The 26042-nt window shown below is 28.9% G+C and overlaps 4 protein-coding genes and 1 long non-coding RNA gene across 13 annotated transcripts; 3 read left to right on the plus strand and 2 right to left on the minus strand.

Annotated features, from left to right (window-relative positions):
* Window positions 1–293: 293 nt before the first annotated feature.
* On the plus strand, window positions 294–4951 carry LOC100742255 (neuroguidin-A). 2 transcript variants are annotated; one of them, XM_003487120.4, is made up of 4 exons: window positions 294–431; window positions 1059–1584; window positions 1689–2039; window positions 2158–4951. In XM_003487120.4, exons 1-4 carry the CDS (start codon window positions 423–425, stop codon window positions 2181–2183), a joined length of 912 nt encoding a protein of 303 aa, XP_003487168.1. In that variant the 5' UTR covers window positions 294–422; the 3' UTR covers window positions 2184–4951. The 2 variants fall into 2 exon arrangements, with proteins under 2 accessions (XP_003487168.1, XP_033175131.1); XM_033319240.1 differs by lacking the exon at window positions 294–431 and adding an exon at window positions 557–952.
* A 2422-nt stretch (window positions 4952–7373) lies between these two features.
* On the plus strand, window positions 7374–13361 carry LOC100742379 (eukaryotic translation initiation factor 4E-binding protein Mextli). Of its 6 annotated transcripts, XM_033319238.1 has the most exons (12): window positions 7374–7526; window positions 8562–8680; window positions 8845–8985; window positions 9073–9242; window positions 9324–9519; window positions 9790–9861; window positions 10769–10829; window positions 10915–11203; window positions 11283–11535; window positions 11606–11727; window positions 12972–12997; window positions 13076–13361. In XM_033319238.1, exons 2-12 carry the CDS (start codon window positions 8572–8574, stop codon window positions 13146–13148), a joined length of 1512 nt encoding a protein of 503 aa, XP_033175129.1. In that variant the 5' UTR covers window positions 7374–7526; window positions 8562–8571; the 3' UTR covers window positions 13149–13361. The 6 variants fall into 6 exon arrangements, with proteins under 6 accessions (XP_033175129.1, XP_003487169.1, XP_003487170.1 ...); XM_003487121.4 differs by lacking the exon at window positions 12972–12997 and having other exon boundaries at window positions 13076–13300; XM_012382080.3 differs by lacking the exons at window positions 7374–7526; window positions 12972–12997 and adding an exon at window positions 7874–7982 and having other exon boundaries at window positions 13076–13180.
* A 3301-nt stretch (window positions 13362–16662) lies between these two features.
* LOC100742582 (DNA topoisomerase 1) lies at window positions 16663–22831 on the minus strand. 2 transcript variants are annotated; one of them, XM_003487123.4, is made up of 12 exons: window positions 22656–22831; window positions 22339–22384; window positions 21398–21791; window positions 21014–21327; window positions 20786–20934; window positions 20489–20695; window positions 20251–20415; window positions 19431–19522; window positions 18146–19119; window positions 17609–18059; window positions 17376–17525; window positions 16663–17294 (listed from the first exon to the last, which is right to left on the minus strand). In XM_003487123.4, the coding sequence occupies exons 1-12, from the start codon at window positions 22695–22697 to the stop codon at window positions 17192–17194; spliced, it is 3087 nt and encodes a 1028-aa protein (XP_003487171.1). In that variant the 5' UTR covers window positions 22698–22831; the 3' UTR covers window positions 16663–17191. The 2 variants fall into 2 exon arrangements, with proteins under 2 accessions (XP_003487171.1, XP_024221338.1); XM_024365570.2 differs by lacking the exons at window positions 19431–19522; window positions 20251–20415; window positions 20489–20695; ... (3 more) ...; window positions 22339–22384; window positions 22656–22831 and adding an exon at window positions 19172–19212.
* LOC117151315 lies at window positions 22391–22808 on the plus strand. Its single transcript, XR_004461130.1, has 2 exons — window positions 22391–22556; window positions 22615–22808. It is a non-coding gene; the product is annotated as an uncharacterized LOC117151315 (long non-coding RNA).
* A 776-nt stretch (window positions 22832–23607) lies between the features above and the next one.
* On the minus strand, window positions 23608–25848 carry LOC100746883 (mRNA cap guanine-N7 methyltransferase). 2 transcript variants are annotated; one of them, XM_033319239.1, is made up of 8 exons: window positions 25792–25810; window positions 25379–25683; window positions 25105–25297; window positions 24791–25035; window positions 24474–24655; window positions 24191–24400; window positions 23900–24114; window positions 23608–23822 (listed from the first exon to the last, which is right to left on the minus strand). In XM_033319239.1, the coding sequence occupies exons 2-8, from the start codon at window positions 25610–25612 to the stop codon at window positions 23758–23760; spliced, it is 1344 nt and encodes a 447-aa protein (XP_033175130.1). In that variant the 5' UTR covers window positions 25613–25683; window positions 25792–25810; the 3' UTR covers window positions 23608–23757. The 2 variants fall into 2 exon arrangements, with proteins under 2 accessions (XP_033175130.1, XP_003487207.2); XM_003487159.4 differs by having other exon boundaries at window positions 25379–25848.
* Between the last annotated feature and the right edge of the window lie 194 nt (window positions 25849–26042).

Genomic DNA, 26042 nt, shown 5'->3' on the forward strand with positions numbered 1-26042 from the left:
TTAGTTGTGAGAAATAATATACCTAATGTTCAGTACGATATCTAGCATGTTAATTATTATATAGAGAGTGTTAATTAGTGTGTTTATTCTTAAAATTCCCGCAATTTTTTATCCTTGCAAATGAAAAGGAAGTGAATCTTTTATAAATGTAAAATATTACTTAATAAACAATTTAATCTATTTCGTTTCTATATCATAAATTCTTAATATATAAAAATGATTATTTATAAGTTGATAAAAGTTTAATTTTGATAGAAAATGGAAACATTTTTACTACATAATAGAAGGTGTTTTGATCAAGCTTTTCCGAGCGAAAAAATATACCCCCGAAAAGGAAAATATCGTCCCACGTGGGGACTCGTTTAATTACAAGTTACGTTATTTAGATATGCATCTGTTCGGTTAATTTTTATTTCAGAACAATGGTACAGGTGAGTAGAAACTTTTAAGTATATTACATTGATAAATTTCCATGCAGTTTGTCTAAATCAATGCATTTTTCTATCAGGTCTATTGGAAATTTTTGATTGTTTTTTTTTCCGTTGTCATCCATTAGTAAATAGGAAAGATGGCAGCAGATTATTGCGCTTTTTTCCCGTGCATTCACGGGTCCGACATTTTTCTTAAAATTAAGCCTTTCTACAAATTTCGGGTGAAACTTATATAAAAACATTGGATACACTTCAGTTTTACGAACAGAATTTAGCGCGTATTTCATTTCTTAAATAAAATGTGATTAATATTGAAATAAATAGAATACATAACGATTTTTGTATATTGAACTTGTGTCAAATACGGTGAAAGACTATATAGAAATTTTAAGTGATGTCCTTAAAGGATATTTGAATTCATGTGAAATAAAAATTTAACATTTTATGAATGAATATCCCATTGTGAATTGTTTATTTATAAACATTTTTTCTTTTTTAAACAAAATATGACAATAATGAGGGTACATAATTTTTTTTTAATGTGTATATGTGTATATCTATATAATGTGATAATGTGTATATCTAAATTGTATATGTTATTTTAATAATGAAATATTTTGTTTGCAGGCAATTGATGAAATGGAACAAAGAGATCTCCCACAGGCTTTTCGCTTGCTTGGGGAGATGAATGCTAATGTTCTACAAGTTAATCAACTTGTAGACAATATGTTAGTCCGTGTCAAAAATGGGGAAATTTCTACGGACAAGGGTCTTAGTTTCCTAGAAATGAAATATCATATGTTACTTTCTTATCTGATTAATTTGACTTACGTAGTTTTGAGAAAATGTTCAGGAGAACGTATAGAAGGAGATCCATCAATCGATCGCTTAATTGAAATAAGAACTGTCCTAGAAAAAATCCGACCAATAGATCACAAACTAAAATATCAAATAGATAAACTTGTTAAGACTGCAGTAACTGGTACTATTAACAGTGATGATCCAACTAATTTTAAAGCAAATCCAGATGCATTTGATAGTAATGATGAAGAATCTGATAGTGATCAAGATGGTAAAGTAGATGGTTTTAAACCAACACAGGCAAGAAAATCTAATATTTATGTGCCACCAAAACTTGCTGCAGTACATTATGGTCAGTATTTATAAATGTATATTTGCACAGTGTAACAGCTGTAATATAATATTTTAAGGTAGAAAATTATAATACATTAAATATTTCGTATTTTTCATTTGCAGATGGAGATGAGACAGTTGCTGAAAAAATTCGCAAATCAGGAGAAAGAGCTCGTAGGCGTGCAGTATCAGGTGCTGTTTTAAGAGAGTTAAAAGAAGAATATTTAGATGCGCCTATTGAAGATAAACACGGTTTAGGGGAAAAACAAGCTAGTCTAGGTCGAGAAAATAAACGGAAGGTAGAATATGAAGAAAATTATATGACACGCTTACCTGTTACTAAACAAGAAAAACACAGACGTCGCCAAATAACAACTCTTGGTACACTTGGAGAAGAAATTACAACTTTCGGGGAATCATCTTCTGTATCTGCTAAAAAGAGAAAAGCTCAGAAAAAGAGCAAAGCTAAAAAGAGTAAATATTTAAATTTAGTTACTTAAGTTTAAAATTAAAATAAAAATTTAAATTTAGTAAATATGCTTATGTCGTACTGAAGTATTTTATTTACAATACAATTTGTATTTTCTTATAGGTTTCAAGAAAAAACGGCATCATTAAATCGAGTTTATAAAAATTTGAAAAAGCTGAATTTCGTACAGCATTAATAATTAAGGTAAAATGCAAATTTACTTCAATTCTTCTTGAGAAACGCAGATGCCATTAATACTCGTTAATAAGTTAAGCTAAATAACTCATAAACAACTAGTAATAAAAACAACAATCGTCAACGGTGAAATAAAATAGCACGATGGTAATTTATTACTACATAAGACATACTAATGGTCGTGTAATTGATAATTATAGTTAATAATGATTTTAATCTTTAATTGTTGTCTAAAATCAATTTTTATCTGTGGAGTTGAAATGTTCCATAAGTCACAAGAAACGATATTCTGACGATATTAAGTACATGAAGAATAATGTCAAGGTACATACGAGCTTAACTTATAAAAGAAAATTACGTGTAATCGTGACACAATTAATCAAATAATGGATTTCGGCTCCAAGATCTAAAATTGCAAGTTAAACGTACAAGTTGAAAGCAGAAAAATTTTCTGCTTTATTTTGAGATATTCTCCAGCTATAGATGAGGAAACCAGTAACATAGCAGGAGGGATGATATTGAATTAATTGTTACAGAAGCGTAAAAATCACAAGACATTCAATGCAAAAATTAGAAAATTCAAGTTTAATAAGGGAAATGACTTTAGAAATTGCAAATATTCTGCAACTTCTAAATATTGTTCATCGTGCGATATCGCGTGTCTTAGGATTTTCTCGCTATTTTAGAGTAGTGTAGTAAATAGTTTTACTATTATATGTATGTTTCGTTTGTGTTTTCCCCTGGTAAACTGTTGAGGCTATTATATCTTGATGTGAGTCATATTTTATGTTAAGTTTAATTTTTTACAATGTGTTTATGCATTGTATTTATTGTTTTAACTTTAGATTGATTTGGTTAAGTTGTTAAACTTATATTAAAAGTAATATAAGGATAACACGAATGTGTCAAAATTCAAAATTAATATTGTCAATTTCTCGATTTCTACTTAAGTTTACTGTATTTAGTTTCTTAGAGAGGGGGTATGTGTGATATTGAAAGAAAAACTAATATACGAAGACTAGAGCGAAAATCACTTCTGCAATAGAATAAAGAGTTTGTACAATCAAATTGTAAAGAGCATCCATATCTTGTGCTTAAATAGGTTCCATTTTTTAAATATTAGATATAACTTTGGGTATCTTTTTAAACCCAAATGTTTCCTTTTAAGATAAAGGGAGAATGATGGTAAATACATTTAATGCAGATCACAACATGGATATTTGTATCCAGTAGTCGTTCCTGCAGAAGTGATCCGCATTACCTTCAAAAGTACTAATTCGCTATATGCTAACCAAGGGCTCAACCATCCATAGATGTTATATTTTTTACAAAAGTGTTCATAGATTGAGCCAACTTGGTAATGCATGATGTTACATATGCCCTCTCTTTTTCAATCTGTGAAGACGATTAAAATGTGATAAATTATTCATCAAATAATAGTTAAAGAAACTAACAGAATAGCACAATTGCTGGGCATTATTTACAAGTGCTAGCAAGCCTAATGTCAGCAGCCTTGTCGTATTTGGTAATGAAGTTGGAATACTGAATAGCGGGAAGATTTTGATTAATGATGTCAAGGTATACTTACAAAATCTCATGCCTGTTTAATGTATGGCATGCACAAAATAATTAATGAAAAATTACAATCGGTTTCAAAATTTGCCCGACATTTAGTTTTCTCATACTTTATACATAGATGATAATTTTTGAAGCACACTTACAACTGAAATAACTGTAAGTCCAAAATACTAAATACTATACTCGTGTGTGTGCGTGTGTGTGTGTGTATATTTATATATATACATATATACATAGTGTATATTCTTCATTTCTACATTCTGAACTGTTTATAAATGCTCATTGAAAAATATCATACTGTTTGCAATAAGTAGAGAAGAAATTTCAGTTGAAAGATTTATGATTACATCTGTTTGTTAAAGATAAATTTTCCTAATATGTTTTACATATTTTGGACTTATAGTAAAAGTGTATGGGTGTGAAAAATATTCATATGAGACACATATCCACACACAACATATAGCAGCAAAGTAATAGGGTTACATTGAATACACTACCTCAAATCAATAGAAATATGGATTTACAATAATAGAACTGCGTCAGTTGCGTTTACATTGTTGTGTTATTGTTCATTTACACATTTACTGATACAGTAATTTTGTTGTGAAATATAATGGAACATATTATGCCTTATGAAGAGAAGTATTTAGAGTTTGTTATCTTTGACCTGCATAGCAGGTATGAATTTTTTAGCAATGTACAAAGGAAGCACAAAATATGTAAACGTTACTGCGGGCAGGGAGTTTAAAGTAGTCCTTCAAATCCAACAACGCTGCCGAATAACAAACTAAAAAGAGGAGAAACAAAATATCTTTGCAGCAAAAACGAGTATAAAATGATTTATTGACTAATTCATAGTCTGAAGAATGTAATGTTTCATTTATTGATGAATTTTCTATAATTTATGTAATAAGACAATTCAGTGTATGTGAGAGAGCGAAAGTGAGCGCGTGCGAAAGAGAGAGAGAGATTTACCTGTATATTACAAATGGTTATTATGAATGAATTATTATTATAAATTAATATTATTATAATTATTATGATTATTCTGATTATTATTATATTATCATCATCATCATCATCATCATCATCATCATGTAGAATGCTTCTTACTGACTGAATAAAATGTTTTCAATGTCAATAATTTATTTACAAAAGGTAAGCTTACCAAAAGAAAACATCGTAAGGCGATTTTCAACCCTTTACTTCGACCAAAATGGTAATAGTTACAGAATGAATTTGAATTATCCGTTTTTATCTTATTTTCCCTATTTAACAACATACAAAAATTCTACATCATTATAAACGCGATCATGTATGTTGAAAACTTTTAGATTTTTTCGATGCGAACCTTAAGTGAAAAAAATTAAAAATGCTGAAAAATGTAGATTTCATATAGAAGTTTTAGAACGATCACTTTCTTATCTTTATAATAGCGACATGCCAGTATGACTATTATTCTTAACCCTTCCTAGATTTTTTGGAAAGGTGTGTCGTAGTTAAAAAAATCAAAAACCAATTTCCTTGAAGATTTTCAGGTAGAAATGTGATTAATATTTTCAAATTTTGCATTCTTTTTACGCAGTGAGTATATTGTATGATTTTTAATATTTGTGCGTTCGAAAAAGTAATATACAAATAAAAGAAATTAAATTGATTTAATCAATTGAAAATGTATATGTCCCTTATCTTGTACCATACGAGTATCAGTTTCTCATTCAACGTTGAGGATAGCGGAGCGATTAAGGTATCTTATATATTCCTTTGTGGTACCGCTGTGAATTCGTGCGCGTCACAGCGATCCACTTTTTTGTTATTACATCGATTTTCTTTCTATTATTTGCTACACGACAATAAACGGAGTTCATTAAAAAGTGTTCTAAAAGTATTTTAGGAATATTTTATCATAAAATGTCCATGCAAATAATTTTTGAACACTCCGTCGATCCTTCAACCACGTATTGTTTTACTGTTACGGATATTCTTTAACATTTTATATATTATGTAAATGTATAAAATCAGTATTAGATCTTCTGTTTTTGAGTAAATAGATAGGGACGGTATTCATTTTTTTTGAAAATTATTATTTTCATATTTATCCCTCTTTTATCTCCTCTTTTATGTAGGGATTCTGAAGACAATACATTGGGAAAAACTATCATACTTTTTCAAATTGAAAAGTAATTGCTTTATTAAAGAATCAGGGATTCATCCGTAAAAATGGCTTATTGTTATATGTAGCAACCCTTCATCTAGTGTTTTCGATCTTATGTTCAATTACAATTGTCATGTGAAAATATTTGGGAAAATTAAGGGATTTGCTGAATGTAAACCTTTTAGCTTAATTTTTATTCCATTTTTTCCCCTGGAAAATTCCTGTCATTATCTGAAAAATTCTTAATTGTCAATGATATTTTAAGCATCAATGCTAACTCCTACGTGGTCCATTCTTATACCTACTCAAAGTGTTGTTTCGTGATTGAAGCGTATCTTTCCACTTAGGTAAGTATAACATGTTCATCAAATAATTTTAATTTCACATAACAGTATATGTAATTTTTCTGTAATTCAAAATTTTCGTATCGTTCTTTGTTTACTTCAATATTTTAATATTCAATGGTACAAGTAAGCGTATTGATAGCCTTTTCAATAAAAAAACAATATTTTACTTCCCCTGCACTTCATTATCTTTAAATTACAACACAAGTTAAATCACATTATTTAGTTCAACTTAAGACTTTATTACTTTATTACTTTATTGTCCTGCTCTGATGTAATGTGTCTCTTCAGGTAAAAGATCAGTGATTACCTACTAAATATGTATGATTCACGAAAGATCGTCGGCTTGGGTTGAGTCTTAAGGTTGAGAATAATAGTCGTGCTAACATGTCGTTACCATAATAATAAAACAGTGATTGCTCTAAACTGCTATGCGAAATCTACATTTTTCAGTATTTTCTTACACTTCGACACTAATGTGTCTATAATAATCCAGAATTTTTGCATGCCATTAAATTGGGAAAATAGGATAAAAAGAGATAATTCGAATTCACTCTGTAACTATCCTTCTGGTCAAGATAGAGCGCTGAAAATTGATTTACGATGTTTTCTTTTGGTGAGTTATCGAATGGTGCATCACAATGATGCATGATAAAAATCGGTTCAAGGACACTTTCTGTCCCTTGTATCCTGGCTATCTTCTTCTATTGTATGAAGTTGTACGTAAAAGTTTTAAAAACACAGAAACCTCCATCTGGGATCATATAAACAGGTCTCGATACTCATATTGAAAGTGAGCGAAAGCATGGCAGAAATAGTTCGAAGATTGAGTCGAGAAAAATCAATATGGAAGGCAAAATGGTTTCCGTCCTGTGCGTGTATGACATGCTATGCATGCCTCAAACAGAAACAGAGGCATTCTATGCATCTTTGTTTGTCTTGTAATAACAAGAACTTTGTTGTCTTCCATATTGATTTTTCACGATTCAAATTTTGAGCGCTTTTCTCTAGAGAGTGTCGAGACTTGTTTATGTAACCGTGCTTTCATCGAGCTAAGTTCCTTCTGCTAGTGAATTTTAAATAACATGTTAGTATCACTGTTGTAAATTTAAGACACTTGAGTATACCTTCGTAACGTATGTCAACGACAGTCGACATATCTTACCGATTTCTTTTAGACGATCTGCCTGTCGTTGATCTGTGGCACGGTCGACGTGGTGGTAAGTGACTTTTTAATTACAAAAATTAAATTGTAGATACTGCTCTTTAAATATAACAATTTGGTTAATGTTAAATGTTAAGTGTTTTTTCGACGTGATGTGCCTTAGCTTTCATAATTTTGGATTTTGCAATGGTAGTTCATGTTAATGTCCTACCTTAATAGAATTCAGTATTTCGATGTATACATAAAGAATTTTCTTTATGTTATTTGTCTTGTACTTTGCAAAATTTAAATAATTCATTATATTTTTTCTCCTCCCCCCCCCCTTTATTTCTTGCTCTTCCCTTCCACTTTTCCTCCCCCACTCTTGTTTTCTCCTTTCTTTTGCTTACTATCTCTCTTTGTTCTTTGCACATTTTCCCTCTTCTTCTAACGTGCCTTACAAGATGTCGAAAGTACCAAAGGCGCTCGCATGGAGACCGCATAAATTATTTTTATCGCTACGTAGGCTACGGTAAAATAATTTACTATTGTAAAGTTACTCTACTTTCGCACCAACTCCAACAACTGTAGCAAATATTGTTAAAATTCACGTTAGTACATTAAATATTCAATTTTTTTTTCTTTGCTATTGCTTAGTATTTTCTACATAAACCACACTCTGTTCCGTAGTTATTTTTAAATCACCCGCGGCGCAGAACTACATATCGAAAATTTTGAAGAATACGCTCTACAAAACGATTAAACTTAAAATAATAAAATATCCTTCTCTTCTTTAATTTCAAAATGATATTAAGTTGCCAAAACAATGCAACATCTGTATAAATATTGATCATACAAATAATTGCTTTTATTACATTATGAAGTAGCGTCACGTTAGGAAGACTTTCAACAGTGTGTGAAAAGAAATCGGCTAGAAAATTCTATACTTATTTTTACTTTCTTAAAGGTAGTGTTTGAAAATTATGCTTTCTAATTATGTGAAAGAAATAAAGGCTATATTGGTTAATTTCATTAAATTGTGTTTAATCCTTATCTACTTAGTAGCTCTGTTTAATGTCCTTTTTTTATTCTTTGTGTTTGTTTGTTTAAGATTATAGAGAATGGCCGCAACACAACTAAATCGAGCTCGAACCATCAAGAAAATCGAAAAACCTCGGCCGCTTAAACTTGCTCAACGCCACGCGACCGTCGATGGGCGGATTACGACTGGTAATATATTGCTAATTAATATACTTATATAATTTATCACTTATTGTATTACATACCTAAGACATGCGTATTAAGTTTTATTCTCTTATTCACTTCCTTTATAATGTTTTAATTATTGATTTTGGTTATTATAATTTATCAAATTAAAATATTATATTTTACAGTGGAGGACATAGTGTCCTTAATCGACAATGTTGCTATGCAACTAACTAATGGCTTCCATGATCGAACGCTGCAAATAAGTGTGATTACAATGTGTAATCATTTAAAACTTTGTGCTCCTCAGTTAGAAGCTATTTATAAAGGTATAGCTTAAAATAATATTTTTAATATAAAAAATAGAGTGAAGTCAAGATACTATTAATTAAAATTTTTTTTCTTTTAATTTATAGATCAGCTGGACAGAGCTTTTGTGGCGATCAGAAATGGAAGTCAAGACGAAAAGTTAGATTTGACGACTAGGGTTCACCTGCTGGAACTTATAGAATTAAGAGCCAAGCAATGGCGTCACACAGATTCTATGGATGTATATTATACACAGAAATTATCGCATTTAGATAATGTATGTCATCCTTATATTTTATTATATTATGTCTTATTATAAATGGAATGATTTGTAAAGAAGTCTAAATGACATTAATAGGCAGAAGCAATTCCTGACACACCTACAAATGTATTGTCATCTCCTATGGCAACAATGACTTCCCCTACTGTGGCACCTATTTTAGGACCTGGTGAAGTTATAAAAAATAGTGGCAAATTTGTTAAACCTACGCGTATCCCTGGAAAAAACTACTGTAAAGATGAAGTTGTTATACGTAACAGTGATTCTGGTAAAGGTAAGAGAAGTTTAAAATTTTTTAAAATTATATTAATCATATGTATATTGTAGATGAAATATACATACATGTAAAACATCATAATATAATGTAGAATACGGCTTACTTGTTTTAATTTCTGAATGGTTTATTTTAATTTTAAGTTACCGTTGCACTATATTTTTGGATCTGTTTATTGATATATCTTATATTTTGTATACTGTTTTTCACATCTATTGTAAGTAGTAAGTATTATGTTTCTACTTCTAAATCATTTGCACAAAAATACAGTGATGGGAATAAAAGGGCGGCGGGTTCACATGATCGAAGAGCTCAGCCAGACAATCATCTCCTTCCAGCGAGGTAAACAAATAATTTGCAGATGGCTTAATAGCATCATGTTCACGCATTACAAAAATAACTAATTATATATTTTTTAATATCTTTACATACCTAATATTTCCATTACATCAATCCACTTTATAAAGTAATAGAAATTGGAGTTTTCTGTTCTTATGATTAAATATTTTGTTAAATATTTACTATATATTCATATATAAAAAATTAGTAAAATATATTGAAAAACTTTTCGTAATAAAACGTATAAATAAATCGGTTTTGTTCTTACTACATTGTAAAATAAATTTATGACAGCAAGTGATGTTTGTACATTCACGAATATAATTTATGTTGTAACTTACATTTACCTTTATTTGCATGAAATATTTTTTCTTTATATGTTATTATGTTAATCACTTAATGATATTGTGAAAATTCGATTGTGTGATTACTCAAAATCTTTTTTTACTGTATGACTGTCTTGATTGTTATCACATTTTATTATCATTAGTATGCATATTGTTTGCAGCTTATTAAATCACATATAAGTAAGTATAAAATGTTGAATAACATTTGATGTTATTACTACAATGTTATTCAGTGTTTTATGCATTTCATACTATTTTGTTTACTGCTTATAAATGCTTACAGTTTTAAACATATCTAAAAATTTATCTTATCTCTTTTTACAGGAAATGTTTACATAATTAATGTTAAACTTTTTAATGTTTTAATGCATAAATAATTTGTTTTGGAGTGTTTGAACATTATTTATATTTAATAGATATCTATTGATATATAATTTTGCATTGACAAATTGCACATTAACCACAATGCAAATGAGACTTACATAATAAATTTTAATTGATAACAAACATTTGACATTTTATTGATATTACAAAATATGTTTGACATACTGCTTTTTTTGTAGTAAACCCTGGAGCCAAAGAACGACTTGTCCAAATCACGGGTACTTCCGAGGACAAGATACAGTGAGCTCAATTTTAATTTTAATTATTTACTATTCTATGTTAAACTTGGAATATCTAAGTTACTTTTTATCCATTATTACGTCAGTTACGCGAAGGATTTGATAAAAGATACGATTCAACGAAATGCATCGCCGGTGAGATTGGAGCAAGGTGGAGGAGAAAAAGGAGCCATGGGTGGTTCTAGCTCCTCACTAAATAGTAGTGCGTCGGACGAAAGTAATCGATTGCAACATCAGCAACAAAACTCTCGTTTACGAAGTTCGCTCCTCCACAGCTTCTCCACCAACGACGCCAGTATTGGCGAATATAAATATACAGTTACAGTTGGTAACCAGTCCTTAAAGATCACAGGATGCAATCTCGATCTTGTTAGGGTAATAATCTTTCTTTTTTGAAGGTATAAATTAAGTATCTTATTTGATGTGTTTCTAACACAATTACTTTGTATGTTAGACTGCAAAACTAGTTTTAGATGAATATTTCTTGGGAGATTCTGAAAATTTCACAAGTGGTATAGAATATTTCAATTTCGAAGAAGAGTCTCCATTTTCGATTTCGTCTTCCAGTACACAAAAAACATTGTTAACTCCAAATAATACAAACGAAGTAGCCCGAGAATTAAATATGGATAGTACTGCGACGTCAGAAAGTGAAGAAACTTATAAACCCTTTATTATACCTGAACCAAGTTCATCAACTCAGGGAGGTAATTATTTTGAGTGATTATTGAAAGCTTTCAACTACAAAAGATAATACTTTGGTAATGCTTTGTTTAGTTCCAGAAATTAGAGAACTCACATACGAGTTTTTGTTGCTGTGTTCAACAGGCCCTTATGCTAAACGACCGCCTGCAGATTGGGCTCGTATTCAAAAGGAATGTCCCAATATTGTTCGCAAGGTACATCAATGTGATACCAATGCTAATCACCTGATGTACGACAGTGTTATTTACTAATTTTTCTTGCAAGATGATACAAGATTTACGCCTTGAAATTAATTTGACTATTTTGGAGTTACGTTTATTCCCCGTATTGAAATGTGCTGATGCTAAAATAACTGTTATATTTTTACTTATTTCACTTTTGGAATATTCGTCCTTAGATATTAAATCTCACTACATTATTAGAATCAGTAATAGCATAGAAGAACAGATATTTTCCATTAGTGGAAGGCAGTTTTCACGAAAGTATCATAATTCCTAAAAATTTCTAACTTTGATCAGTTAGAATTAATTCCTAAGCTCATTTTTTCTTAGCTTATATTCTTTTCTATTGGAAATATTAAATTACAAGGCTGATATTTTAATTCATATACAATATATATATTTAAACCAAAAGTTTGGAACAAGCATGATTTTTGTGATATTTAATAGCTTCAACCAAAAAAATTGTTTTGACAGTATTATGTAGATGTGATTATATGTAAAACTTGTTATATGTTACTTATAATGGTTTTTTTTATATTGAAAGCAATATAATTTGCCCTTGAGTTATAATAATATATTGATGTTTATTACTGAATATTATTGCAGTAGTATATGTTTATTTCATTAAATAAATTAAACTCATAATATATGCTATCGTTAAATAATTACATAAAGTTCTTTTTTTAATCATATTCTTCTATTTTATTACTAAAATATTTATTTTTTTAATGAATTAGAGTTTTGATTACTAATATAAATCAAAAACGAAAATATGTCGTGTTATATGTTTGTTAAACATTGTATGTAAATTTTATATTCTCTCAAGTTTCCCATATACGTCATTATTTAAATATTATGATTTGTTTAACAGTTGCATAATATGCTATGCATATTAAATTTAAGTGATTAATATTAAATGAATTTAAGAAAACGTTATTGCAATTTTTATTATTTTAATGATATTATGTGAAAAAATGATTAAATTTTACATTATATAAAAAGACTTATATACTGAATGTTATTGTATAACACTTATGGAATTTTTAAGATAATAAATTTTTACTTTATATTTTTTAAAATCATGTAATACGTACATTATAACAAATGTGATAAATTCTTGTTCAACTTCAAAATTATATTAGAAAACGTTTGTGTAACTACTCTAAAATGGCATGCATCTACATAAACCATTTAACACTTGCTTTACAATTTCAAAGCATGCTGCTTATAACATCATATCCAGGTAATGTAGAAATTACAATAGTTACTTACAATATAGTTTGTTTTTATTATGCAACTAAACTTTATTTTTATTTAACAGGAACCGATTCGCTGGTTCGAACCGGAGACATATAAAGCTAAGGTGGCAGCTGCTGGTCTTGTTACAGTATTGACGATCGGAGAAGGAGAAACTGATCCAGAATGAAAGGGATTGCAAAATTGTATAATCACCATGAAATTGTATGTATTAATATACATCGATGTTTATCTCGATGTATTGTGATAAATTTTTAAAAGTAAACTGGTATAATGTTCTGACATGAAGGAATAGGTATTATATGAGTAACATAATATGTATTGCCGAACTTAATTGTAGCAATACAAAATGACTAGTATGAATATCGAGATATCCGCTAATATTTAAAAATTTTATGCGTGTTTAAATCTAAATTGTTTTCAAAATAATTTAATATTGTAATATTTTAATAAGCATTTATGCTTTCTTATATTACATTTATATGCAGCAAATTTGTGGAATTCATTTAAAAAAAATGTTGTCTATTTCTAATTAATCGAACGTGTCTTGCAACGATATTTTTAGTTTATTTTACAATCCATGTACTGTTTTATATTTCGTAGTAGATCGAAGAAATTTCAATATCTTTATTATCATTACTACTACTGCTGCTATTGCTCCTATTATTATTACTATCACTACTACCACTACTACTATTAGTATTGGAATATTTCATATAAACACTTATGAAAGACAATAAACGATTTTTATATTTTTAGTATGACATATAGATCAAATTACAGTACTCATAAAACATAACTTATGCAATTCATAATTATTGAATATTGTCAAGTTAAAAAATAGCATTTCCATTAATAGTTTTGAATTTAAATTAACAAAGGAAAATTGTTAATTGAAAAAAAGAGAATAATATTACTAACAAATGATTGTTGATTGGAACTGTAAATAAAATTAAATTTAATATTGTAGAATGCAATTTATGTAAGCATTCAAAAAATGCTTCAATTTTTGATGCATAATATATATTTTGTTACATATAACAACTGTAACAAAATAGTGATTTAACATAGTCTAGTCTACCTTTTTAAAGTAGGAACTACTATTTTGGTAATTACTCTGCTGTGACATAATAGCCAAAAAAAAAGAAAAAAAAAATGATTTCATTTAATCTTAAATCAAGATTTTATATTTTATATACTAAAACCATGATACTGTGTAATATATATTATCAATTATATGGAGAGATAAAAACAAGTTTTTTGCTTCTATATCGATTTCCGTATAATTAATAATAAGGATTAATATTCAATGCTGCATAACAAATTTTGTATTATAATTAATTCAAGTTTATTTTTTATTAGGTATAAAATTGTATTTCAATAAGTTATTTTTTTTTTTTGTTATGGTATTACTTCTCTCCTTTCAGTTAAAGATTATATTATGTATTGTAAATGTTTCATTAGCCAGAATATAAATTACAAATATATTGTTAAGTTTCTTTGATTATTTTTGAAATTACGCATTACGTATCTTTTGACATATGAATTATTTGAACATGTAAAATATGTAATTTCTGTATTTTATTTTCTGGCTTGAAATATTAGGAGAATATTTAATATTTATTTGATCTGGGACTAAATTATGTTGCACGCACACGAAACGTTATGTTTGTATGTTTTTACATCTTTTAATATTTATTACAAATTTACACAATTATTTGATTTAAATTATTAATAATTTATTACTATAAACACTAACTGCAGTAATATAATAGTATATTATTGTACCTTGCTCTTTAATAATAAACCAATAAAAGTAAAGTATCGTCGGGTTATACTTTTTTTTTACTTTAAAACAAAGCACACCTATAACTGGATGCGATGTATTTTGAATCATTGGATTCTATTAATAGTAAGTATGTGAACATTTAGTTATTATGTAAATAAATCAATTTATCTTTTTGCACTATAAGTTTTATTATTCCAGTATCGTATAGAAATGATAATGTCCGAAATATACATACACCTTAATTTGTGTACACTTCATTGTACTAGATATCGATTGTATTTTTACTTCTCACTTGTAAAAGTTAAAAATGTTATATCTGATGTTATGTGCATAAAACATTTGATATTAGAGGCCTATGTACTGATTGTATTTCATTATGTCATGTTAATTAGTTACTAATTTCTATATCGTAAATGACTTTAATAAAGTAAATTAAGAGTAATGTGACATATACGCACATATATATCTTAAATTCAGTCTACTTGATCATCGTATAAGTTAATGTAGTCTGATATACTGTACTAGTTTTATCTTCAGAAATGTTTATAATCATGAATATTTGGAAAAAGACAATAATATAAAAAGATAAATATTATAAGAGTTTACTACTTTAGACAGTAAAATGTTTGAAATAAATGAAACATTCATTTTAAATTATTAATGAGATTAGAATATGACCAAACTTACTTATATATCAAAAACTAGTTTGTAGCATAACAGACGATTAAATTATGCGACTCTTCATACAATAATTGGCAGTTTTATGAGAATAGTGGCCTTTAATAACTTTACATTTCTTAAAACACATTAGTATACATTCTATAGTTTTAAATAAAATGAACTAACTTGTGATTGTTATTAACGTAATGTTTTAATACAAAAGTTATAAAGAACCACCATTCTAATTACATATTTGTATAATTTTATAATTGCAGCTTCCTTAAATATATATATTTATATATGAGTGTAAAAAATTGTATGTGTTCATATGCATACAACACAATGATATGGGAATATTATGTCAGTGACGAGTAATTAATATTCAATTTAGCAAGATGAATGAATATTTTTATGATGGAAATAACATATTTATTATAAAGTCTACAATCTAACTAATGTGAATATATCCTAAGCTACTGAAAAAATTACTCGTCTCTGATTCATATTCCAAGATAAATAAGCGAATAATCTATTCTAAACATGATTTACTTATAACAGATTAAAATAAGGTGTTTCACACACACATACTCTCAAATATTAATGTATAATTTGAGTCCCATGAGTCACATAAACAAAGACATTCTTCAAATTTAGAATATCTTGTACAAATGATTTACAGGTATATATTAGGAAAGGATTTTGAAAAATATTGCAATAAATTTGAGTATCTTGCTATTAAACAGTAAACAAAATTCAACTATGGCTATAAATATGATAACTAATTTGTAACATATTGAAGTATTTTTTTTTTTTACAATATTCTATATCATGGTGATCACAAGGTTTTTATGTGTACGAATATTAAAAAAATGTTAAAGATACACTGTGTTCACATTTATTATAGACTAAACATTTCTTTTATAAAGCATAAATCGCTAAAAGCAATGATCTATTTTTTAAATACATTAATATGTTATAATTATCTTTCGAGACGCTATATTTCAATCAAATTGGCTAACCACAATTTCGATTTGATAAATTTTATACTAAAAAATTTATGTAGAGCGCGCGACTCTAACTTTAATTAACATTCCATTAATGACATTATACACTTATGAGAAAAGACAAATTAAAGGAATATAAAAATTAGCTGCTCATTCGGCAGTCACATTTTTTTTAGATCTAATACACATACCTCTTTCTTACTTGGCTGGCAAAGTTTTCATAGTCCTATGTACAATGCAGCAACCAATGTTTATTGTGCACTTCTAAATTTAGAGACTGTAAAATTCTTGTTTTACTGAAGTAACTTTGAGCTATATTCTCTAAATTTAGATCACTTGCACAAATTTTGCTTTTTTAATTCACAAATATTACAAATTTCTACCTAACACGAATTTAAATTTTCGTCAAACTATTCAATTTTAGTTTCTAATATTTATAAGATCAATTAAACGTCTATATGCAAATGCGACCGCTAAAATTTTTACGCGATGATTGCTAAGCGATCAATTCTAGATTACAAGTATGTGTTTATTACATACTGAATATAAAGTCTTTACCGAAATTTAACGTAGTGTTCTATACAAAATATGTCTTCGCATTTTCACATTTATTTTTTGTAAAGATAGAAAATTATACCATTACTTTTTCCTTCAATAATTTTAACGAAAATTTCACTAAATACAATCAGTGGGAGTTATTTTTCGTAATAATCAATCTTCTATGGGGTTAAAATACATAATCTGGTCCTGCCATGTCTATTGCCCATCTGAACTTATCCCTCTGAGTCTTATTATAAATCTTCTCAATAGGGACATTATGTTTCTTACACCTAAATAATATAAAAATAAAAAGTAATATTGTGCTTATGATTATAATATTTAATATAAAATAAAAAAAGAATCAAAGTTACCATGCAACTGTAATTCTAGGATCCAAATAATTCAACTTGGAGGTGCCTAGAGCAATTTCTTTATTTTCCTCTTTGTCTGTTGCTTGAACCTCCAATTTTGTCAGTTGCTCTTTTAATCTATCAAGAGCCTTCTTCTTCTTTTCATATACGCTATAATAATAAATACACAATAAATTACTTAATACTATTTAAACTTAATACTACTTAATTTTTAATAATTAACCAATACGTACACTTTTTCCTTAACAGATCCATGCTTTGCATCACGTTTGGCTTCCTTTACAGCATGTTCTGCTTCACTTATAGCTTGCTTCTTAGCTTCTATTTTTGCCTTAAGGTTTTCCATAGATTTTGCATGGGTTTTAGGCACTGAACGTTGATGATTACACAATATTGCAACAGCTCGATTTGCTCTATTATATGATAAAATCTTTTCTGCTTCTGTATCATCAGGATTTGTCAATTTATCTAATTGCTGCTGCAATGTCCATGAAGCATTATATGTCCTAAAGACCTTAGCAGTGAGACCTTCCATCAATTCATTTAAATGTTTATTCATAACGGTTGTATTAAGACGATCAAATAAATCATCACTTGGTGATTTATTTTCCATAAAAAGCTGTAAATTTTTAAATACCCTTTTTTCTACTGGCACTTCATTGTAATACCTTATAGAATCTTTACCTATAAATACAATAAAAACATATATACAAATATTATACTAAAATATGTCATCTTTATCTAATTTATGAGCAAAAAATTCAGCATACCTAAGAAGTCAAATACAACTACATACTCCTTTCCATCCTTTTGCTCATGTAATGTAATGTGTTCTACTCGTAAAGAACAACAACCTACAGTATCTGCTTGATCTTCATCTTTCTCGTTACCAGCTCTGAGAGCTAATTTGTCTATAAAATATAATGCAACAGCTCTTTGTCTTATACGCATCTCCTTACTTTTCCAATCTTCCCTATATTCAGCACGAATTTTATCTATTAATTGTGCTAATTTTCTAGCAGTCTCATATTTCTGCCAATCTTTTTCTCCTTTAAGTTTGCTTGATGGATTGAGCATAACGTATTTCACTTGTCCTTGAATATTCTCTGTCCAAGATGCAAGCCAGGTAACGTTAGGATCGTGCCGAACTTCCTTCCATTTATGGCCTGGTGGTGGCTTTGGTATATTAGAATCTTTGGAACAATTAATAAGAATATCTTCTGGCATAACTCTTCTTTTCAATTTGCCCATTTTAGGGTGTTCACCACGACCTCTGAATAAACCAGGCGGCTCAATCTTGAAATTACCTATTTTTTCTTTATGTCCATCAATAATGCAAAAACCATATTCTTTTTGTATTTGTTCATTTGTTTCTTTTATTTTCTGCTTTTCTTCTTTTGTCATTGCTTTCCGCTCTTCGCTTTTTTGAACAAAATACGAATGCATTTCCTTAAAATTGCACTTACTCAAGTCATTTATTTTAGCCCTCTCTGATTCAGTCATCACTTCTCTCCAATCATGGAAGAAGTTATTATTAAATGCAGACTTCGTAGTATAATCGTGATCTAACATGCGTGCATAGAAAGTTGCAACTTCTTCTGCATCTTGACTTAATTTCATTTCTTTTCCACAGTAATAAAATTTTACATCAGGGGGAAGTGGCTCATATGGGGGTGCAAATACTGGTCCTTTATGTTCCAAGAATGTCCATTTTGTCCCATCATTTTTCTTCTCTTCTTCCCACCTATAACAATTTTTTCATTTAGTTTTGTTTCAATGTGCTTCAAAAATTTAACCTTAAAATAAATAAATACTTATGCATTTTCAATTTTGTACAACATTTGCATCTATAAAAACAATTTATCAAAGACGTTATTCTGATATTTGTTATTATTCTGATAACTTTAAACATACTTTGCTTTAAAAAATATGTATATAAGTTTTACTATATTATGCTTCATCTGAAAAATTCACGCATACACACAAAATAAGGTTAGGACGACATAACCTTATTTATTTATACGCTGTAATTCCTCAAATCATAAGAAACCTTACCATTTCCAAACTTCTTGTTCTTCTTCTTGCTTCTTTTTTCTTGGGCTAGAATTTTCTCCCTTTGATGCTCTTCCACCTTTCTTCTTTGGTTTCTATAAATTTTATTTTATAGTTAATCGAATGTGAGATATATCAGATATACATGATGTGACCCACAGCGACATGTACAACAAAATGGTACAAAAAATATATACTCCATATGATTGATACATGCTTAAGGAATTTATATTGTCTATACAAATTGAAAACCAACAAAACAATATCAATTGCAAAATTTCAACTGCAATTAATAGATCAAATTTTAAAAAAATATCAGAAAAGAACCTGTCATCCTATTACACCCGGAAAAAATCACCCATCAAGACTCAATGGAAGACATTTTCCTTCACTTTATGAAGCTACAGGAAAACATAGATCACAAAGATGTGTTGTGTGTGTGAAAAACTCTAAGAGACAAGAATCTCGTTATCAATACGAAAAATATGATGTTGGGTTGTGTGTGTTTCCATGTTTCAAAATATATATTGAATTAAATTATTAATTACTGTATATTATTCTTTCACTATTTTCAACTGCTAATCAGATTCTTTATACCTATTAAATAAGTTTATATCTTTTATGTAAAAATTATGAGTATATTGTTTTAAAGAAAAGTCCCTTTTCTTCCAAAATAAACTGTCCATCCACAATGTGTACACTTTCGGCGTGAGTCCAGTTCAGTGGCGGCGCTACAGCGAACCGAACCGCCATAGCGAAATTGTTAAGTAAGATTATAACATCATTAATACATATAAAGAATATATGTAAAGAATCACAGTACTTGTTCAATTTCGTCTTCATCTTCATCATCTTCATGTTTTCGCTTTTTCTTCTTTGCTTTTGTATCATTCTTCTTCGACTTTTTACGTGCTGAAAGTGGGACATCATCTTCTTCCTCTGAATCTAAACTTCTTTTAACACTTGTAGGAGCCATGGACCTTGCACTCTGTATAATTTTTATATTATAATATACATATCTAATTTTTAAATAATAAAAATTTAATATAAATTTGACTTACCAATGGCATGTCTTCATCCGATTCTTCCTCAGTTTTAATTGTTGTATTATGAAGATCTGAAAGTCTTGTGTCGTTTCCATCAGTTGAATCCATACTACCTTCTTCTTCATTCATAGCTTCTTCGTCATCATCATCTTCTTTAATATATAACGGTTGTTCTCCACCGCTGTCATCATCATCTTCAGGTTCAATTTGTGATATAGGTTCCTGTAATTTATTATTTTAAATTTATTTAATTATTCGAATTCATTTGTTTCAAGTATAAGAATAAATATATTAGAAAAAGTATATATGTACTTCTTTCACTTCATGCTTCAAGGTTTGACCAACATCAAACTGAAATACTTCATTTCCTATGTGATTAGGTTTTACATCCATTACTTCTTCTTTTACTTTAATTTCTTCCTTCTCCTTCTCTTTCTTATCTTTATCTTCTCTATGTTTTGCTATAGATTAGATAAAATAAAAATTAACAAGTTCATTCTTCGTTCATAACTTTGTTGTATACCTTATGTTATAACTTACATTTTTCTTTCTCATGACGATGTCGATCTTTTTCTTTATCATGGCGATGTTTATCTTTACTGGATAAATTATGTTTATCTTTGTCTTTTTCAGAAGAGCGATGCTTTTCTTTGTCATTTGCATGAGATGTGGAATGTCTTTCCTTGTCCTTTTCTAATGAATGTTTTCTCTCCTTTTCTTTATCCTTAGAGATATTTTTATCCTTATCTTTGTCACGAGAACTTGAACTTATACTGTGTTTGTATTTGTCCTTATCCTTACTTTTTTCTCTGTCTTTCTCTTTGCTTTCTTTATCCTTGGAACTACTGTGATGTCTGCAACATAATCTGTTGTATATGAACATAAAACTATGTGTGATTAAGTACAAAATTATATTAAATATACCTGTCTTTATCCTTGGAACTTGAACTAGAGCTAGATCTGTGATAATGTTCTTTATCTTTGCTTTTATCCTTTTCTCTTTCTTTGCTTGAAGAACTACTACTTTTGTGTTCTTTATCCTTGCTAGATGATGAGTTACTCTTTCTATCCTTATCTTTATCTTTGTTACTACTGCTACTATCATGTTTATCTTTTTCTTTAATAGAACTAGAACTATGTTTATGTCTATCTTTTTCCTTTTCCCTGTGATCACTTTTATGATTTCTATCCTTCTCTTTGCTTCTCTCTTTGTCTTTATGATCTGATTTATGAGATCGTTCTTTATCCTTATCCCTATGTTCGGATTTGTGTTCTCTTTTTTTATCAAATCCATTTGACATGCCATTTATATGAGCATCTAGAAATATACATATAATATATATATACATACACATAAATATATATAATATCAACTATATTTCAAGATCTTTTTATTGAAAAAATAAATCATTTTGCATGTAATTATTTAAATAAAATTGCATAATTACTAAAATATAAAAAAAAATTATTTGTATTCCTCGATTAAATTTATTACGGCTATATTTCGAAATATTTAACTAAATGTGAAATGCAGAAATAATTTAGAATGTATTGTATTCATTTAGTTAAAAGAGGCAAATTAAGAAACATTCCATAATTTTTACTTTAAAAAATTGAAATTCTAAATTCTCATAATACAGAGCGTGAACAAGTGCCAACTAAAATAATAAAACTAAGTTTGAATTGCAGGAAGTCGTAAGTAGTTCGGACGCTTCGTCAGAGTCGAAACACGTGTCAGACCGGTCGGGTCGTTGGCAGCCTTAACTCTTTGGTCGTTGCGTTGAACTTAACATTTGCTGCTATAAAGTTCTGATTTCAGCTATGTCAGATTACATACGTTAAAACTGTACGAATAAACCACTTACCATTATGATTTCCAGTCACATTGCTATTTTCCTTGATCTTTTTTTCCTGAAACAATAAAATTCACATATAAATATCATCTTAATAAGATCGTAGCACGGTATATAACTATCTACTCCTCCGTTGGACTTAACGTCTGGCAGTGTGAAGCGAGCCAGGTAGGACTTAGTCGCAGACGCCATTTTGGGACTTAGAAAAATTTTGCATCCACGACTATGCCGTACGTACAAGAGAAAAGCCGTAATATAAGACAAAATACTAAAAAACTGTACACGTAGGTAAACGCAGTGAAGCAAACAGATATTAAATAGTCACTTACTGAGTCGGAATTCGACTGCGTTGTCGGTTGCTCGAGCTCCATTTCTCGTACAAACGCACTGATAGACTTTAGCGACGCAAGGGCTAACAGAAGCGAGAGAAGAAGACTGGGGGCACACACACCACTATCCGACTATACACTTCGCGTGAGACTGCAGCCGAGCCTACGCTTAGAGAGGAGACCCAGTCAAAGTATCAAAAATATCTAACTGCGCATGCGCTTCTTTGCTCCGCCTCTTCGATCCCCAATACAATCCCTTCCACCGCAGTTCGTACCTGCCTATTCAGTCGTTCTCTTACAATAATGCTTGGTTATGAACATAACGCTAACAATTTTATAAATAAATCACATGAGAATAGTTGTTAATGTATCAATTGCGTTTTCCTATCGATGAAAATCGCTTTAATTTTGAAAAGAAATATCTAATCTTTATCCAACCGTTGCTACAAACTTCAATTTTAAGTGGAGATGTTCGTGACATATAATCGAATATATATCGAAATTCATAACATAGGAAATATATCACATTAAAAAATTATTTATTAATTTCTTAAAATTTCATCAGTAATTCAAAGGAATATACAAAGATCTAGGCTATTGTGTGATATGATTTTTATAATATTAACCTTTTATAGTTCTGTTAATTCGCATTTTATGTCTATGGCTTATGTAAAGAAAATAGCATGTACTTGTAATTAATGGCATAATATTATATAGAGGTTAACAAGGCTTATTTTATGTCCAAATTTAACGAGTTTATTTTTATAAAATGTAGCAAAATTGGTAAAAAAGTTCACACCATCTTCTTAAATCATAATACTATTCATATTAAATTTATTAATTTTATGTTTATATAAAAAACAATCAAATCCATAATTCATAATCAAGTACATAAAAGTATACTGTATACATTTATCTTGGAGTGATATATTGTTGAACACATTGGAGCAAGTTATTTAGAATATCAATTAACTACATGTATATATACTGTATTGACATACGTGTGTATTTCTATAGCAACAGACTAGTTCGTACAATATTCAGTCAGTGCTTAATTTTAAATTAAAAATTTAACATCTTATGGTTCCTAATTTTTATAATTTTACATATTCCAATGTTGCTTCCAGCCAGGTTTCATTTTTTCAAAAGAAAATACTGCATATAACGCTAAAACAAAATTAATGTTATTACAATAAAATTAACAAACGTAATTAATTATCAAATTATACTGATTTTCTACTAACAAGTAACTTCCCATTCTGTTTGAGATAAAGTCCCAATCTCACAGCGAGTCGAAGTCTTCTGCGAGCAATATTCTTTAGCATGTTGATAATCTTTATCAGGGTTACCAGTAAGCTGTACCTCGCGTCGAGGTGGATAAGTTTCTAAACTTTGTATTTTACTAAGTAACATTCTACCTTTATCTCCATCTTTCATGCGTTCATAAAAGTTGTCAAATCTATAATTAAGCAAAATTTTCATTATTTATAAATCTGATAGATATACAGTAAGTACAGTTATTAAATTCTTTTTACCTTTCAAATAGTACTAAATTTAAATCAAACTTTGAAGCTAGTTTACGAAATACAGGTAAATAGACAAGAAATTCTGGACAATTAACAACACCTTCTAATTGAAAATGATATTTAGCACCAAAAAGAGGTGGTTTTGTTTTGTCACAAAAAAATTCTACACTATAAATGTCATTTCCAAAACCATCACCATCACACTTCTGCCATCTAGAACTGATTAAAACAAGCATTTAATTTTTGTATAACTTTAGTTAAAAGTTTTCCACATATTAAAAGATGAACTTACACTAGATCATATGCATTTGGGATAGTTCCAATAAAATAACCTCCTGGTTTTAAACATTCACTTGCATTTCTAAACATACATTCTGCTTGCTGTAGTGACTCAAAACAATAATGGAATGCAAATTGACAACTAACCAAGTCAAGTGATATACTAGGATCTTTAAATTTTGTTCTCAATTGAACCTGAAATCATTTTTTATCACTGATTTCTCCATTGTTAACATAAATAGTAATGATACAAATTTCAGACCAATTACATTTTGTCAATTATTTGTTCAGTATTCCTCTACAAACTCATGGAAAAGTAAAAACAAATACCTTTGTACAATCAGCTGTTATGAATTCTGCTGAGAATATAGGAAAATATCTTCTTTCTTGAGAATATCTTTTTGACATCTGTTTATATCGATCCTGACATTGTTGCATGGTTACATCAGCCAAATCGGTACAGATCAAATGTGCTGCATTCATTTTTTCCCATTTAAATAGATCTCCTCCTTTACCACAGCACATATCCAGCACTTTTAAACGGGCATTAGTTGGAGTTTTATTAATAAATTCCACTGTAAATGATTTTTAATCAAAATTGTTGCACACAAAAGTATTATTTTATATATAAATTAGTATCTTACGTATAAGCATGCTTTTAATCCAATTGTTAAAATTTCTCATATACAAAATTCTGCTTTTATTTCTATCTTTATTTAGTACCGAATTATAATGTTGTACTACTAATAATGAATTTTCAATGTGTTCTTCCTTGCTTGATGATTCTTTTGTTTTCTCACTGTTACTAGTAGTTAAATCTGCTGAAGTATTATTAACCTATGATATATAGATAAAAGAAACTGATTTAACAAATAAATAAAATGTTTCAAAAATGTGTAATATAATAATTATATATACATTTTGTTCGGCATCATATCTTACTCGCTTAGGTGAATTTACATCTGAACAATGTTCCTTAGTTCGAGAGTATTTAATTTGTGTATGACTTTTATCATTTACTTCAATCTTTTTTTTTCTTTCCCTAGAGAACGTCTGTGATTTTATTGTAGGTATTGTTTTTTCATTGTCTTTTTCTGATAATATCTCATCTTGCTTTTCTTTGGCTTTATTCATTACTTCAGATGCGGACATATCCAAGTAAATGAGATCTCGTCCAATTATTAAATCTTATTCTACTGTTTTCTCAATAGATATTTCCGTTTCTTAATAAATATTATATTATGTACACATGTAAATAAATCATTAGTATCAAATATGTTTAAGTAAAAACAAACCATTTGTAAAAAAAACTATATACGCATAGCACTTACAGTGCTAACAATTCTTTTACGTCTACTCTGCATCTATTTTCAGTAAAATCAGGATCGGAGTTATCAATGCTGACAACGTTATTCGTATTTCACAAAAATACCCTACAAGTTATAACGGCCTTTATGCAGTGTTTTCTTTCTATTTCTAAATAGCTTTTTTAGCCATTTTTCAGTTCGCTCACGCATTCTATCTTTATATCCCTATGGCTTTAGAGCTCCGCGGTCCAAGCCTAAATTCCCCAAACAAATAC

Source organism: Bombus impatiens, unplaced genomic scaffold (assembly GCF_000188095.3).
Source record: "Bombus impatiens unplaced genomic scaffold, BIMP_2.2 scf_0142, whole genome shotgun sequence".
In the NCBI taxonomy this organism is placed as follows: domain Eukaryota; kingdom Metazoa; phylum Arthropoda; class Insecta; order Hymenoptera; family Apidae; genus Bombus; species Bombus impatiens.

What these genes read in the sequence shown, in the direction of transcription:
- LOC100742255 (XM_033319240.1), top strand. An exon ending in ACTTGCTGCAGTACATTATG is followed by an intron (nt 1,585 to 1,688) that starts GTCAGTATTTAT and finishes TTTCATTTGCAG; the next exon opens with ATGGAGATGAGACAGTTGCT. An exon ending in AAAGAGCAAAGCTAAAAAGA is followed by an intron (nt 2,040 to 2,157) that starts GTAAATATTTAA and finishes ATTTTCTTATAG; the next exon opens with GTTTCAAGAAAAAACGGCAT.
- LOC100742379 (XM_003487121.4), top strand. Translation starts at nt 8,572, where the DNA reads ATGGCCGCAACACAACTAAATCGAGCTCGAACCATCAAGAAAATCGAA. An exon ending in AATTATCGCATTTAGATAAT is followed by an intron (nt 9,243 to 9,323) that starts GTATGTCATCCT and finishes TGACATTAATAG; the next exon opens with GCAGAAGCAATTCCTGACAC. An exon ending in ACTTCCGAGGACAAGATACA is followed by an intron (nt 10,830 to 10,914) that starts GTGAGCTCAATT and finishes TTATTACGTCAG; the next exon opens with TTACGCGAAGGATTTGATAA.
- LOC100742582 (XM_003487123.4), bottom strand. Translation starts at nt 22,697, where the DNA reads ATGGAGCTCGAGCAACCGACAACGCAGTCGAATTCCGACTCA. An exon ending in TCGTCATGAGAAAGAAAAAT is followed by an intron (nt 20,935 to 21,013) that starts GTAAGTTATAAC and finishes TCTAATCTATAG; the next exon opens with CAAAACATAGAGAAGATAAA. An exon ending in CCTAGAATTACAGTTGCATG is followed by an intron (nt 17,295 to 17,375) that starts GTAACTTTGATT and finishes TATATTATTTAG; the next exon opens with GTGTAAGAAACATAATGTCC.
- LOC100746883 (XM_003487159.4), bottom strand. Translation starts at nt 25,612, where the DNA reads ATGTCCGCATCTGAAGTAATGAATAAAGCCAAAGAAAAGCAAGATGAG. An exon ending in TAACAGCTGATTGTACAAAG is followed by an intron (nt 24,656 to 24,790) that starts GTATTTGTTTTT and finishes AAATGATTTCAG; the next exon opens with GTTCAATTGAGAACAAAATT. An exon ending in AATTTAGTACTATTTGAAAG is followed by an intron (nt 24,115 to 24,190) that starts GTAAAAAGAATT and finishes GCTTAATTATAG; the next exon opens with ATTTGACAACTTTTATGAAC.